Here is a 14,251-nt window from a genome sequence, read left to right as displayed (position 1 = left end):
AAATCAACAGTGTCACCAGAGACAGCCAAAGCGGGGTTTCCTCCAGCATAGTGTCGCCCTAACGCACAAGGCCAGAACAGCCCCGTTTTCCCCATGGGGCAGGAAGGGGTACACTGCAGGCACGATTGGTGGATTTGCAATGGCTGTTTATCCGCTATTGCTCCAGCATTGCTGTCTGATGGACCCACGTCTGAATTTCAGATCGTCGCTGGTTTTATTCGATACTCTATGGTTGTGGGCGTCATTCTCCGCCTTATGCCTTGGCAGCTCCACTAAGCCTCTTCCATGGCGATTTTCGTCCTGCTATCACACGTCTCGGCGCCGTTATGACCCTGCCTGGCCGTTCCGTTTGCCGGAGTTGTGGTCAGTCCAGAATCGGTATGCAGTTCTCGCTTCCCTCCATCCCATATCTACTTCCGGTAGTAAATCTGAGGCGTCTGTTAGCAACGTGTACAATGAAACAAGCCATCCGCCACCGTCTCGACCGAGTGCTTACCTTTTTGAACTGGAAATGCAGTTGCAGGATGCCCTGTGGTTGAGATCGTTAGCACACGCAACACTTGGCCGACACGCCCGAGTCCAATCCAAGCCTACCTTTTCAAAGCTGCTCTTGAACCCCCGCTCCCGCTTCGCGCTGTAGTCCCACTCGCGGTCGACGATGCGGAAGGCGATGTCGTCGTACGGCGGTCCGGCCGAGAAGCGGATCAGGCAGGTGTCCTCCTCGCCGGCCGGCGCAAACGATTCGCCTCGCCGCCGGCCACCCTCGCGGATGATGTGGTACGTCGGCGCCTTGGTCTTGTCGATCAGCTCTGGGTAGAAGATGTTGAACTTGTAGCCCTGCACCACCTTGGGCGGCGGGTTGTCGTGGTCGTAGTGCGTCTGGTTGTACTTGTTCCACTCGTACCCCATCTGCACCCGGTTGAAGTATCGCGGCTTGCGCGGTCGGTACTTGTCCGCCCACTTGGGCTTGCCGGCCGACGGTACCACCTCCTCGGCCGCAAAGATCTCCTCGTTCTCGCGCACCCCGCGCGCCACCTCGCGGTCGTACAGCGCCTTGGTTGCCTGCGAGAAATCCTCGCCGCTGACGGCCGCAAACCGGGCTGTTCCCGGCGGCGCGGCCGTCCCGTTTTCGTTTTCGTCGTCGTCCAGCCCGGCGCCGATGCCGCCGGCCATGTCGTCGTCTGCTGCCACCGTCTCCTCTTCGCTCCGCACTGTCTCGCCGGCCGAGGCCACCGGCAGTCCCTTCTCCACCGCCTCCGCCTTGGCTGGGTCGCGCTCCCGCAGCAACGTCGCCCGTGCTGTCCGCACCGCCGCGCCCGTCTTCTTCACGGCCGCCCGCGCCTTCCAGACTTGCAGCCGCCGCAGCAGCTGCTCCCAGTAGTCCGTGTCGATGGCCTCGTCCGACCGCAGCTTCGCCCGGATGCTCGCCTCCAGCGCCTCTAGCTGCACCAGCGCCTTCGGCCGCAGAATCCGGTCAATGTCGCCCGCCACCGTGCTCAGCAGCCGCGCCTCCCCCCCTTGCGGCCCGCCCACCAGCTCGCGCTGCTCCCGGCAGAGCACCAGCATCGCCTGCCAGTACGCCCGGTTCGCCCCGTTCTGCTCCAACGTGTGGAACGACCGGATGTCCGCCTCCAGCTCGGCCAGCTGCTCCGCGTTCGCGCTCTCCAGCACCGCCTCTGGCCCCGGCACGTCCGTCTCCACATCCGTCGGCTCGTCGTCAAACACGTCGCGGTCCGAGTCTACAAACCGCAGGTGGAATGCCAGAAAATCGATCGGCTTCGCTCGTCGCTCCCGCACCCGAATGTCCGCCTTTTTCTTCGACTGCCGCAGCACAAACTTGTCCTCCTCGGCCACAAACTTCTCCGACAGCTGCTCCTCTGTCATATAGTTGTTTCCGCCGCCTCCGCCGCTCTTTGCATTTCGTGTTGTCGTGCCTGCAGTCGACGTCGTATTTGGCGGCCGCCTCTCCCAAGACGGCTTTGTTATCCGGTTGTTTGTGTCCCGTCGAGGGGCCGTGATGTCTCTGTCTCTCCCAGTCGGCGACTTCGTGCCCGAAATCATTGCTGCTCGTCCTGGATCCATTTTGTCTGTGTCGATCGAACAGAATAGTTTGTCTGCCGTCTCGCTGAAAGTTAGCTCTCGTTCCTCTTTCGCGTCTTTGCGGCTCCATGTCCAAAATGTACGATACGGATAAGAACCGGTCCGTGCACTTGGTGCTGACCAATCACGGAGCTCTTAATGTTGGATCGCGTATATCGCCCTAGGCATTTGCTTTATTCTCCCTACGACTAGTGAAAAAGTGGGACTGTGTACGGAGTACAAGAACCACAAAACAGTCTAAAAGATACATTAAATACAAATTTTAGGTACTGGTTTTTTGCCGTTTTGTGTGGGTGTTTTGCTATATTAGGGTGTAAATATACTTTTAACTTATAACAGACGTGATAATAAGCTGTAAGTTTCGCTTTTAGAGGCCTAAATTGCTTTATAGCTACTGAACGAAAGCTATTTGGAATAGCAAGCTCGTTACTAGGTTAGAGTAGGCGGTAGCGGGCTATAAAGCAATGCCATTTCGTTGCTATAAGTATCTCATAATTGATCATAGGGGCTAGACAGCATTGTCCGTAAAGTACTCCGTACACTAGGTCCCTGTGGTTTAATGTATCTTTTAGACTGTCTTGTGGCTCTTGTACTCCATACACAGCCCCATGTTTCCACCAGTCACGGGGGGGAATAAGCAGATATTTGGGGCGATATACGCGCTCCCTTTAACTAAAATAATCTTCATAAATCTCATAAAAGTACTTTCTGTTCACAACGCCTTGATTATGGCTAAACGATTACTCTCTTCAAACTAGAGCAACAAATTCGCGAGTTTTGACCACATCTTTCCACGCAGTTCCACACACCTCCGCCATTCCAACTCGTTCGCAGTACACAATATTGGGACTACCTAAGGCCGGTCCCTTAAGTTGGGCCACAACCAACGAGTTACACGAGCCTCCGCATACGACATCCTTATAGATATGGTAGACGCAGCGCCGCGAGCTGTGCGAGAGGTACACCAATCGGAATTGGTCAAACTCTGCGTCGGTCGGCCGGTTCTTGGCGTCCAAGTCATACTTTTCGTGCATGTGCCCACAGATGTTGTGATAGGGTTCCCGACTTGCCCATAAGCGAACTTGATGCCTCCGAGTCGGATGGAAGCGGATCTGGAGCGCACCCGGGGCGGTCACCTGGCCCCAAAATGCGAGAGCCGGGAGGTCCGGGCTGTGACTGGAGAGACATTGGAGTTGTGCAGAAGAGCTAAGGCCTGCTGCAGAGACTTGCGAAATTGAAGCATTGTCATTAGCAGCAGAAGCCTCGCTATTAAGCGTAAACGTCCTTACTTCACCACGGTCCACCAAGTACGCCTCGTTTATTTGAGGAGCTAGTTCAGCCGGGTTGTGACGTTCGAGAAAGAACGCCTGAGATTCCCAGCCGATCCATGACCAGGATGGCCATCCCGGACGGCGCACCACCGCCTTACCCACCCAGTTAAGGCAATAGAAAAGGTAGTTCCCAAGAAGACCATATATGGTCGAGTCTGGACCGAAGTCACAGGTACGCTCGATGGTTGACAGGATGCCGGAGAAGGCCTTGAGAATGTCGGACTGACAGGTGAGATGCCGGCCGGTATAGTGTGTCACGGCTGAGGTGTATGCGAAGAAGATGGTGCTGAACATTTCAGCCTTGTCTTTGCTGTCGATGCGGCTAGAGACCAGCCGAGACAAAGACATGAGGGCCTGCCGTGTCTTGGTTGTATCAGCCATTCCTGTAAGATCGGGGTTCAAGTTCGGCAGAAATGCGACCCTAGAGCCGTCCGTGTCGAAAAGGACTTTTGAAGGCCTGGCTTTTGCTTCGCGGTCACTGTACGTAAGGGGCTCCTCGCACCAGTCGCTTGCGTCCTGTGACTGGCAGCTAAAAAATGCTTCATCGGCGCCAAAAACCAGCCTCCTCCTTGAAAGCAGCTGCTCCTGGAAGGTCCAAGCCCGTGTGTCATAGGCGGTCGAAAACTGAGTGTAGTCGCACGGAGAGCAGACTATCATTTCATTCTGGATCCCGGCCGCTGCGCTATGGCAGTTGGAGGCTGTGACCCGGTAAGGTCGCCGCGTACCTTGTCTAATACCGGGAATGGCAGAGTTGGCATCAAAGCTTCCGTGGGCGACAATTGTGCAGGCTGCCTCGGCGTATATGATGTCCATTTTCCCGATGAGCTTGAGCTTCATGTCCTCGCAGTCCTGGACAATACAGAGAGAGTCGACCCAGAGATAGCGCTCGCCCAGACGCCGCATCAGGAGAAAGACGTCGCGGATGACCAGAGGAATCTGGTTGCCCAGTTTCTCCAACTCGCCAGGGATCTTAAGCCTCTCAACGTTGGCGCTTACCGCTCGGAATACTGCTCCTGTCCCCCACACATAGCTCAGGGCGAAGTAGCGCGGGGCCGCCTGTTCGGTGAGACACATGAGCTCAACATCGATGACGGTCAGTTTTGCTATCGAGGGTTTCGTTCCATATGGCAGAAGCCGGCACCTCTCATGCTTCTCCTCGCACAGCCGAAGCCATGAGCGAATTCGGGGTATGTCCATCGAGTGGCCATCTTCGTGATAACCAGTCTCGCCTTCTATGTATAGCTTGTCCATCGCACTTGGTGATATCAATTTGCAGTCACCTCTACCGGGGACGCAGCCACTTCGCAGATGGGTATGGCGTATTATAGCAATGGGCTGCGGAGGGTTAAACATGCGAGAGTCAACACGATAGCCATAGCGACAGACACAGTCGTAGTTATGCGTATGTTGGTCAACCGGTAGCCCTTCCACTCCCGTGATTAGGAATTGCTCCATAATCCCATCATGAGACAAGTAAGGCCGGTTGGCACGATGGCTTTCTATGGCCACTGCCAAAACGCGGCACATCGTACATGAGACGCGGCTCTTGATGTCGTCAAGGGTTCCCAGGATTAAAGAATGCCCTGTGTCTGTAGTGAGCTTTCCAACGGTATTGCACAGCTGGCACAGGTTAGTCGCACACACGGCTTCCTTTTCTGCGTGGTCCATAGGAACAGTTGCCAAAGAACACAACGTGAAGCGGACACAGCAAGTAGAAATGGCAGAACGTTAAGCGCAAAATATGTACGATAGAACAACAGTGAAACGTCAAAGAACATGAGGCAAAATCAAACAGTTAGGTTAAGACCGAGTACATGAATATCTACAAAATGGAAAGGAACAGAGCTTTATATAAGACCGAGAAGTTGTCTTCTGTACCCCTCTATAGACCTTGGCCAGTTATACTCCGTTAGGCCAATCACTGTTAAACCACAATACTGCCACCACGGGATAAGGCCTAGAGAAGGTCAAGATCGTCCTATGCACCACGCTAATCCACGCTCTTTTTAGCCTAAATATCCTTTCGATCTACTACTTTAGAAACGATTTGATTTCATTGATACAACCATCCAATAATCAGAGCTCTGCGCCTACTTTCACCACGGCAAGACACACGAAAATCAAGCGAAGTCAGTGTTGGAAGCTTCACAATTATAAATTGAGTTGAAAAACTTACACAATAGGGAGAAATTAGGCCTTCTTATCAAGATACGTAACTCCCTTCCTTCCATCCGGTTAAGCAGGCCTAAAGGTGGGTCGTTGGGCAGCAAGAAAGCAGGCCTAAAGGCGAGTCGTTGGGCAGCAAGAAACAGCAGCAGACTAATTAGAGTGGTGTTTGTGGTTTTTTGTACGGACTTCGATGGGAGTTGTGCCGAGATATCAGAAGTTGTATCTAGGTGCTTAAACTACTGACCAGTTCCAGCCGACCAGCGAGCTCCGCTCCGCGTGCGCTTGTTTCATACATGACCGTCTGCTCCATCGACATGGACGGCATGCCCTTCAACGCCGATCTATACGACGTGCTCAAGCAAGGAGACTTGAAGGCACTCATAGGGAAAAACGGAGCCAATATTGACTGTCTATCTCTACCTGCACAACTTCTCCTCGTGCTGGCTACCATCGCCACCAGCCCGAAGAAAGTCATGATTCATCTTTAGCGGCTATCCCATCCGAACAGCTGGCACATCTCCACCGCCACAATTACAGGGCTATGATGAAGAGGCTGCCAGCAGCGACGGCCGCGCCAACTATGGCACAGTTCCTGGCAGCCGCTCTAGTAACCGCGGAGGCAGCCATCGTACCAAATGAGGAGGCCGTAGCAGTGCTAGATGCAGTAGTCTTGACCGCAGCGGCGGTGTCACCAATAGTGGTAGCTGCAGCACCGCCAGTGCAGGTGGGTGGATGAGAAAAGCGAAACACCTGGGAAATACCTGCTCACTCGCCCGAATATTCAATCCTTTGACGGAGCGAAACCAATAAGAAGACGGGAAGCATCTTGGTGAACGTGTCATCGTCTTACGCTGGCGTCGAGGTGGTGACACCGACTGACGACTCCCTTATGGCTACTGACGACCTCCTTATGGCCATTGACGACCCCCTTATGGTCATTGACGCCGACCAACGGCCGCGGCGCAAGATTGACCAGTTTGTCATACCGATTGTGGCTGCGGACCAGTTTTGCAACATCTCAAGCCAATTACGGGCTTTAAAATAGTTGCATTTCTTATCAGTTGTTACATAGCTTGTGAAAAAAGGAACTTTTGTGAGTCATAATTTTGGCAAGGTTCATCTCGTACCGATCTCGCAAGATCGGGGACTCAACAGAACTTGCTCACGCATAAAATCACATATTACGCTTTTCGAGCACAACTTTTCCATCAAACCCTCAAGAAATATATGAAAGTGAGCAGTCTGAGAGCTGAAGCAAGAATAAAAGAATGGCAGACACAACTTCCGCTCCTAAGCCGCGCGTCGGCGTCGCTGCCGTCATCAAGAGCCTCGATGGGCACTTTTGCATTGGTCGAAGGAAGGGATCCCATGGTGTTGGTGTGTGAATATACCTATTCTAATTTGTGCCCATGGTTGGAAAGTCAGCAAGGTCAAAAATAAGCCTTACGGAATTATGCACGGGCGCGTCTCCTTTCCACTGAGAAACTGACTCTACGAACTTTCAGGAAAATGGCAGTTTCCAGGTGGCCACTTAGAATTTGGCGAGGACAGCCTTGCCTGTGCTCGCCGCGAGACGCTTGAAGAGACAGGTCTCAGGGTACGGCCGTTGGGAATCATCGCCGTGACCAACGACATCTTTGGGCAAGACAACAAGCATTACATTACAATATGTGTTGTCTGTGTCCGTGAGGACGAGCAGCAGCAACCCCAGGTACGTCAACAAAGGACTGAAGATAAAAATAAATAAATAAATGCGGATTGATGGAAAGAACGCGATGAGAGAAGAGCTTGGGTGCAGTCAAAGGGCCAGGATGTGTCGTTGGTGTGTATTGACATATCGGCTAGAATCTTGAACCTCTCAAGTGCGAAGGCTGGCGTTGGGAGCGATGGTCGGTCATAGAAGAGCTGGCCAAGAAGGGCCCTGATGCCGCCGATGGCCTTTTCCTCCCCATCATCCACATGATTGAACAGTTACAAAACCCTCCTTGGATCGACCTCGATGGCTGTCGAGAGTAAACTGTTGTCCTTTCCCACACGATGTTACAGTTTAGTGTCGAGTTTTGTTTTTGTTGGTACTTTCCTTTTCATTAGAAGTAGTATTAGAGTCGCTGATATAGAGAAACAAAGTTTAGCACAAACCACAGCTTTGTCCGGACCGGCCCCCGGGCGTTGAGAAAGCCCCATGGTGGCGCCAAAGTCCAACTAGATCGATAAGGCTTGAAGGACTTTTTCGTCGAGGTCATTGTGAAGTGATGAATGCAAAAATCTCGGCAAAGGGCTATACCGGTTAGGTGGCCTCTTGAGCCTCGGTAAGTGGGATATGAACGAACTCCTCAGACCGTTCTCCTTTCTCGTTGGTTCCAAAGTCCACAAGATCTGGCTTGGAGACAGACATCTCCTGCGTGGCAAACCTCGACAAGCCACTTAGTCGTTCGAATGATACAAAATTCTCGGTGATTACGCCCTTCTGTGTACTAACCTGGGAGTATTGTTTCCGTCACAAAGTGGGATATATTGACAGCAAAAGCTTATTGGGAACACGGAAAACGCGCTCATTGAGCTTTAGCATCACCCAAAGCTTCCTTAGATTCAGGTAATTATTGGGCGATCTATGGTATGATGTGATGCAAGTTGCCGCCTCGCGGCAGGCCAAGGACATCGGCCCGATGATCTATTTCCGGCAGCCGGACCAGCACATCGGCTCCTATATGCATTATTAAACGGATCAAGCAGTTCAAGAGAGGGTCTTGCGTATCGGTGCAGCCCACGCTCCTCCCCTGAAATAAACTAGAAATACGGAGGACGGGGTAGGAATATCTCTATTGCTCATATACTTAGTAGTACTTCTTCATGATACGTTGAGCGTGAACATATTACGTATAAATCGCGGACGAAATGGCCCACTCTCTCACAGACCCACCGAGCCCTACTGGAAGCTCTAATTTCAGTTACGTATTTCTCCGAAATCGAAGTTGCCCCGTGTTATTGGATCTGCAGGAATGACTGCCGATGTATACACCGTTGAGCTGCCACATCCTGCCTGTCAGAGCTGTCCAAGAATGTCGTTTTGCTTCTGCATGTCCCAGACAGTAATCGCAGATCGGAAAGTCCGACATTACTATCTTTGGTGAGAAGATGTGGGGCGGAAATCTGCGGTCGGCTGCTGCGACTTATAAGTCTCTGATCCCCATTATACCGCACGCTTTATCGCCCGATATCTTTGCCAGATAGTAGCGGATCCGCTGGTAGGCACACTGTGCCACGGCTTCCGTCCGTTTTGCTGCCTTTTAGAAGTGCAAAGTCCGTCCTGATACGAGTGTAGACGAGGAGACACAACAGTCGACCAACTGAAAAGTCTGTGCTTGCTTATTGCACAGGATCACCAGTGGGCCTCCGAAGCCAGCCATTGTTGCCGCTCAGACCAGATATTCCCATCTATAGACTCCACCAATGTCCGCGTTGTTGTGGCACGGTGCTCAGGCTGCCTGGGCGCGGCTGCCCGGTTCCGACCGAATCCCAGTTGTGCTGGTCATTCCGGCCATCCTCACAGCTGCTGCAGTGCTGTCGACAGTGAGCCTCTGCATCTACCGGCTCTGGTTTCACCCACTGGCGCGTGTGCCGGGTCCCTGGCTGGCCGCCTGCTCGTCGTTCTGGCTAGCTTGGCACTCCTTTGTGGGCGACGAGTGCACGGCCGTCTTCCGGCTGCACGAGAAGTATGGTCCCGTACTGCGTGTGGGACCGAACGATGTGGACATTGCCGATGCCGACGCCGTCAACCCGATCTATGTGGAGCGTGGCGGCTTCGCCAAGACGGCCAACTACTCCAAGTTTGACGTCGACGGTCACGCCACGCTCTTCTCGTCGCTGACCCGGGACTCTCGCCTTCCACGGGCTCGTGCCGTGGCACCACTCTTTGCCACGGGCACCATCCGGAAAGCGTCGGGCGTGGGCGAAGACGAAGAAGGCGGAGGCGGAGGGGACAATGCGGTCGCCATGATTGTCGAGCGTTTTGTCGAGTGTGTCAAGCTGCACGCAGACCACAGCCGTGCGACCGGTCGTCCGGTGAACGCGCTCCTGCTCGGCCGGTCCCTGGCCCTGGATGCCGTCAGCACGCACCTCTTCAAGCAGACGTACGGGGCCTTGGCCGAGATGGCCAAGCTGGCGACGATGGACAAGGCCGGGGCCGAGAAGGCGGCTGAGAAGCACGGACACGGACACGGACACGGACACGGACACGGACACGGACACGAAAACATGTCGGCAGCACCGTTTGTCGACGCCTTTGTGGGTGTGGGCGCCTTTTTCAACCTGCACGCTTGGCTGCCGGGCTGGGATATGAAACTGATGGATCTGATTGACCGCTTCACCGGCACCATGGTCACACCCGACACTGACGGCTCCATGCAGAAGATTGACGAGTACACCATCGGGCTGGTCGAGACAGCGGTACCGGGCAGCGGCAGCTATGCGAGCCGGCTGCTGGCCGCCGGTACCAAGACGCGAGCCAAGTCTGGCGGCGACGGGAGCATGGATTCCGAGGAGATGGCCTGGCGCAAGCAGGTGCAGGCCGAGTGCAAGGATGTCTGTTTTGCCGGCACCGACTCGAGCGGCATGAATATGGCCATGATGCTGTGGCAGCTGTCGCGGCATCCGGACGTGTATGCTCGGCTGCAGAGGGAGCTGGCCGCCCAGGTCGAGGCCAACGGACCGGCGACTGACATCACGACGAACTCGTACCTGCGCGGCGTCGTGCGCGAAAGCCTGCGGCTGTCCTGGGCAGCGCCCACACGGCTGCCTCGTATTGTGCCAGCCGGCGGAAAGACCGAATCGGCTGGCTGGGCCTTTGGCGGCTACGTCTTCCCACCCGGCACTTCTGTCGGCGTGGCCTCATTTCAGCTGCACCAGGATGAGGCCGTCTTTCCCGAGGCCACCGCCTTCCGACCCGAGCGCTGGCTGCAGCCGACTGAGCGAATGCTCAACTCCTTCTTCGCCTTTGGCAAGGGCGGCCGCGCCTGCATCGGCCAGAACCTCGCCATGTCCGAGATGCTGCTGGGAACGGCTCGACTCGCCCAGTCGGACGCCCTGCGCGGTGCCACTACCGTGCGCGATCACGTCGACATTCTGGAGTGGTTTAATTCCCGCGTTATCGGAGAGGAGGTCCTGCTGACGTTTTCGTGAGAGGTGGGAGGCACGAGGTGATGATCGGGATGCATGTTAAGCGATAGAAGTGATGATGGCAGAGATTCCAAATGTCTGATTAGTAAGAGTGTTTTAGCGAAAGAGGAAGGAGGCATGGGAACTCCTTCCTATGAATAAGTGATTTTGTCTACTTGAGCACTTCCAAGATGTCCGTAATCCGCCTGGTACTTGATATATGGCATGTGATTCGTGGCTGCCGATGCACGATACCGAAGGTATAATTGGTATAGCCCTTCGGAGTAGTGAAAATAAATTTCGGAGCAGGGGGTATCACGATTTGCTTATCTGCTTTAAAGCAAGACGGATGCATGCAAATAATGAGAATAGACAGATCTAGCTCGAGTTCAAACAGTAGTAATTGTTTTTCATCTACACCATGTGGACATGGCCACAGCTTGGCTATATAGTTAGTAATCCAGTTCCTTATTCAAACCCTGTTGGTGCCGAGAGCGCCATTTGATTCGAAATATAATGCGTTGCAAGTTGTTGCGCGTATGGATGCTATTATTCATTATATTCTTCCAATACAGGCATGTGAGTCCATTGTTTTACACTCGTAAGATAGTTCTTGTCTTGATGCTTCTGGACCTGTATCTTTTTTCGTACGTGCTTGTATTACCTTCCCGGTTATTGACCTCTCTAGTTGCTAGCCATCTGCCGTTTATATGAGGACGACTCGAAACGTTCGTTGTAGAGAGGAACTGCATTATATAGAATTACACGGCACGTAGCAACGAATCTACAACTATTTGTTTTTCACACATCGTAAGTGTAGAGTTTCAAACTTGAATGGTACATTCCGTTGACCGCTATGGCCGAGGTATCAGATCTGTGTATGATCTTATCATGCTGCTTTTATGTTGCCTATCACTTGTCGTACACCGATCTACAATTGGTCACTTTCCTTATGCTATTTGACTGACTGTGGACACCGGGTTCCCGCTTCTTACGACAGCCGTTTTCATGACTCTGTCCTGCTCTCTTAGTAGTAATCAGACGCTTGTCACTGCCGTATAGCTCAACCATCCCCCCTCCGCGATACGGCATTGTACAATGTCACTCATGCAGGCTGAACCTTCCTGGGCTGGGTCACCGACACCGCGGCCTTGGAAGCACAGTAGCAGTGGGCCCACGCCCAAAGCGCTAGCTTTCTATGGTATCCCCGCAGTGGCTCCCAAGAATCTTGCAACTGTCCACCCGGTCCTGACAAGATCGACAGCAGCCTCCTCTCATTGATACGCACCTGCCGTATCGGGCCTGATGCATACCTCATCCTGCATACGCAGCTGCAGTCGCGCTGATGAGGCTGCCACTATCCCAACAAGACTGATATCCACCTTTTCCACGTTGATCGTCTCATGTCAAGATGACTGACACCTCCAGATCACATGGCCTACGCGGCCTGAGCTGTGGTTTTGAGTCTCTTCTAAGCCTCATGATATCTGTGTTGTTCAGAATAAGCAGACGGCCGAATAGTAATGGCAAAATATGTAAACGCTAACGTCACTCGGGACAATGCAGTATGTGGTACTCGTGATATATGAGATGATCACGACATTCCATCGAGCACTTTCGAGTGCATCGATCTTGTAAATTAAATACATCTGCCATTCCCGGCCAGCGTTCTCCAGCTTACGTAACAGTCATCAAACACAATCAAGCAGCAGTAGCGCCAGCCTCATCAACCTTGCTCACAGACACGGCATGAGCGTTCTTGATAGCGACGTCGACGTCACGGCCCTCAATGACGTCCTGGATGTGCACCATGCCAGCGGTAGCGGCACGCTCGTCGAAGATCTCATCAATCTCCTCGAGGGTCTTGCCCTGGGTCTCGACCCAGAAGATGATCACGAAGACGAGCTGGAGGACGTCCCAACAGCCGTTGATCATATACGTCTTCCAGCCGATGGCGTCGAGGGCGTAGGGGAATGCCATGGCGACCATCAGGCCGATACCGTTGGCCAGGAAGGTGTAGGCACCCATGCCAACAGAGCGGACGGAGTAGTTGAGCACCTCGGGCGGGTAGAGCTGGGACAACGGAGTCCAGCCGAAGCTGTAGGCACCCATGAATAGGAACATCATGGCGACGGTGCCGTAGATGCCAGACGTGTTGGTCGAGTCGCCGTACAGCTTGGTCAGGCCGCCCATGATGAAGAGGAAGGCGGTCATGGCCACGGACGACCAGATGGCCAGCGGCCGACGGCCGACCTTGTCAACGAGGAGCGTGCCACAGCAGGCGACAACCAGGCACCAGCAGTTCAAGATAATGTTCTAGTAATGTTAGAGGATGCGGCGTAACAGTCGAGTTACAAGGCACAAGTACGTACAATCTCCAGCTGGGTCGTGCTGTTGGTAATGCCAGCGTTGTCCAGCATCTTTCCGAGGTAGAAGGTGACAATGTTGTTTCCTGAGGCCATGGAGATGATGGCAACGGAGAGGACGAGCATCAGACGGCGCATGCTCTGCTTAGACTTGACCAGCTGCTGGAAGTTGGTCTTCTGGTGGGCCTCAGCCTCCTGCTTCAGCGTCTCGACAATCTCCTGGTACGTCAGCAGGACGATGGGGTCATCGCGGTTGCCGTTGCCCTGGACGGCGGCGATAGACTCGATGGCCTCCTCGTGACGGTCCTTGTAGAGCAGCCAGCGGGGCGACTCGGGCATGAACGGGAGAACGATGACGCCCATGATCATGAACACGATCTGCAGGACCGACGGCAGACGCCAGGCCCAGGTGGAGTTCATCTTGGCGGTGCCGTAGGTAACGCCGGACGAGATGAGGCCACCGATGTAGAAGAAATCCTGGAAGATGGCCAGGCCGATACCACGCCACTGCAGCGGGAACATCTCGACCAGATAGGTCGGGCCGCAAGCGTAGGTGGCACCGTTGCCGATACCGACGATGAAGCGCGCGGCCACAAACATGCCGATGTTCTGTGAGCAGGCCTGGATGATGGCACCGATCATGGTGAGCAGGGCGCTGATCAACAGCCCGTTCTTGCGGCCAAAGAAATCGGCGACCTGGCCCATGAAGATACCGGCGACGGTGCTGCCAGCCCACGACGCAGCCGACTGAAGCGCCAGGGTAGTGGTGTCGAGGTGGAAGTAGTCTGTGTAGGAGGGCAGAATGTTGAGACTCGACCTGGCAGGGCATTAGCAGATGTGCCAAAGCCATCTTCTAGACGACAAGCCTGTCAAGACTCACATCATGCTTCCGTCAAAGCCCAGACTCGTGGACAGAATGCCCGCAGACCACAGCAACAGCCACACATTGAATGTGGAGTTGGTGGTCATCAGCGTCTTGCCAAAGAGACCCATGGTGAGAGGCGAGGATGTGCAGACGCGAGGTCGGCAACACGCTTTGTCTGAGTGGTTGGAGCTAGACAGCAAAGCAGGAGACGTGGGCGAGAGACAGAGAGACTGGGAGCAGACCTGGGGCCGACACAGATGAGGCCT

The 14,251-nt window shown here is 54.0% G+C and overlaps 6 protein-coding genes across 6 annotated transcripts; 3 read left to right on the top strand and 3 right to left on the bottom strand.

Moving 5' to 3' along the window:
• Positions 1-272: 272 nt before the first annotated feature.
• CMQ_6212 (uncharacterized protein) lies at positions 273-2,082 on the bottom strand (the record flags this gene model as incomplete). The annotated part of the gene is made up of 3 exons (XM_014315277.1): positions 273-410; positions 497-529; positions 595-2,082. The coding sequence occupies 3 exons, from the start codon at positions 2,080-2,082 to the stop codon at positions 273-275; spliced, it is 1,659 nt and encodes a 552-aa protein (XP_014170752.1).
• A 767-nt stretch (positions 2,083-2,849) lies between these two features.
• Positions 2,850-4,682, bottom strand: CMQ_6471 (heterokaryon incompatibility protein; the record flags this gene model as incomplete). The annotated part of the gene is made up of 1 exon (XM_014315536.1): positions 2,850-4,682. The coding sequence occupies one exon, from the start codon at positions 4,680-4,682 to the stop codon at positions 2,850-2,852; it is 1,833 nt and encodes a 610-aa protein (XP_014171011.1).
• A 1,211-nt stretch (positions 4,683-5,893) lies between these two features.
• CMQ_6390 (uncharacterized protein) lies at positions 5,894-6,088 on the top strand (the record flags this gene model as incomplete). The annotated part of the gene is made up of 1 exon (XM_014315455.1): positions 5,894-6,088. One exon carries the CDS (start codon positions 5,894-5,896, stop codon positions 6,086-6,088), a length of 195 nt encoding a protein of 64 aa, XP_014170930.1.
• A 56-nt stretch (positions 6,089-6,144) lies between these two features.
• CMQ_6028 (nudix domain containing protein) lies at positions 6,145-7,616 on the top strand (the record flags this gene model as incomplete). Its single annotated transcript, XM_014315093.1, has 5 exons — positions 6,145-6,324; positions 6,415-6,575; positions 6,868-6,977; positions 7,106-7,311; positions 7,464-7,616. The coding sequence occupies 5 exons, from the start codon at positions 6,145-6,147 to the stop codon at positions 7,614-7,616; spliced, it is 810 nt and encodes a 269-aa protein (XP_014170568.1).
• Positions 7,617-9,050: 1,434 nt separating this feature from the next.
• CMQ_6487 (benzoate 4-monooxygenase cytochrome p450) lies at positions 9,051-10,778 on the top strand (the record flags this gene model as incomplete). The annotated part of the gene is made up of 4 exons (XM_014315552.1): positions 9,051-9,549; positions 9,577-9,749; positions 9,849-10,103; positions 10,158-10,778. 4 exons carry the CDS (start codon positions 9,051-9,053, stop codon positions 10,776-10,778), a joined length of 1,548 nt encoding a protein of 515 aa, XP_014171027.1.
• Positions 10,779-12,455: 1,677 nt separating this feature from the next.
• On the bottom strand, positions 12,456-14,113 carry CMQ_6461 (hexose transporter; the record flags this gene model as incomplete). Its single annotated transcript, XM_014315526.1, has 3 exons — positions 12,456-13,070; positions 13,127-13,937; positions 14,001-14,113. 3 exons carry the CDS (start codon positions 14,111-14,113, stop codon positions 12,456-12,458), a joined length of 1,539 nt encoding a protein of 512 aa, XP_014171001.1.
• Positions 14,114-14,251: the final 138 nt, after the last annotated feature.

The sequence above is a fragment of the Grosmannia clavigera genome, assembly GCF_000143105.1.
Source record: "Grosmannia clavigera kw1407 unplaced genomic scaffold GCSC_167, whole genome shotgun sequence".
In the NCBI taxonomy this organism is placed as follows: Eukaryota; Fungi; Ascomycota; class Sordariomycetes; order Ophiostomatales; family Ophiostomataceae; genus Leptographium; species Leptographium clavigerum.
Note: the sequence above shows the minus strand (reverse complement) of the source record. Positions and strands in the feature narration are given on the sequence as shown.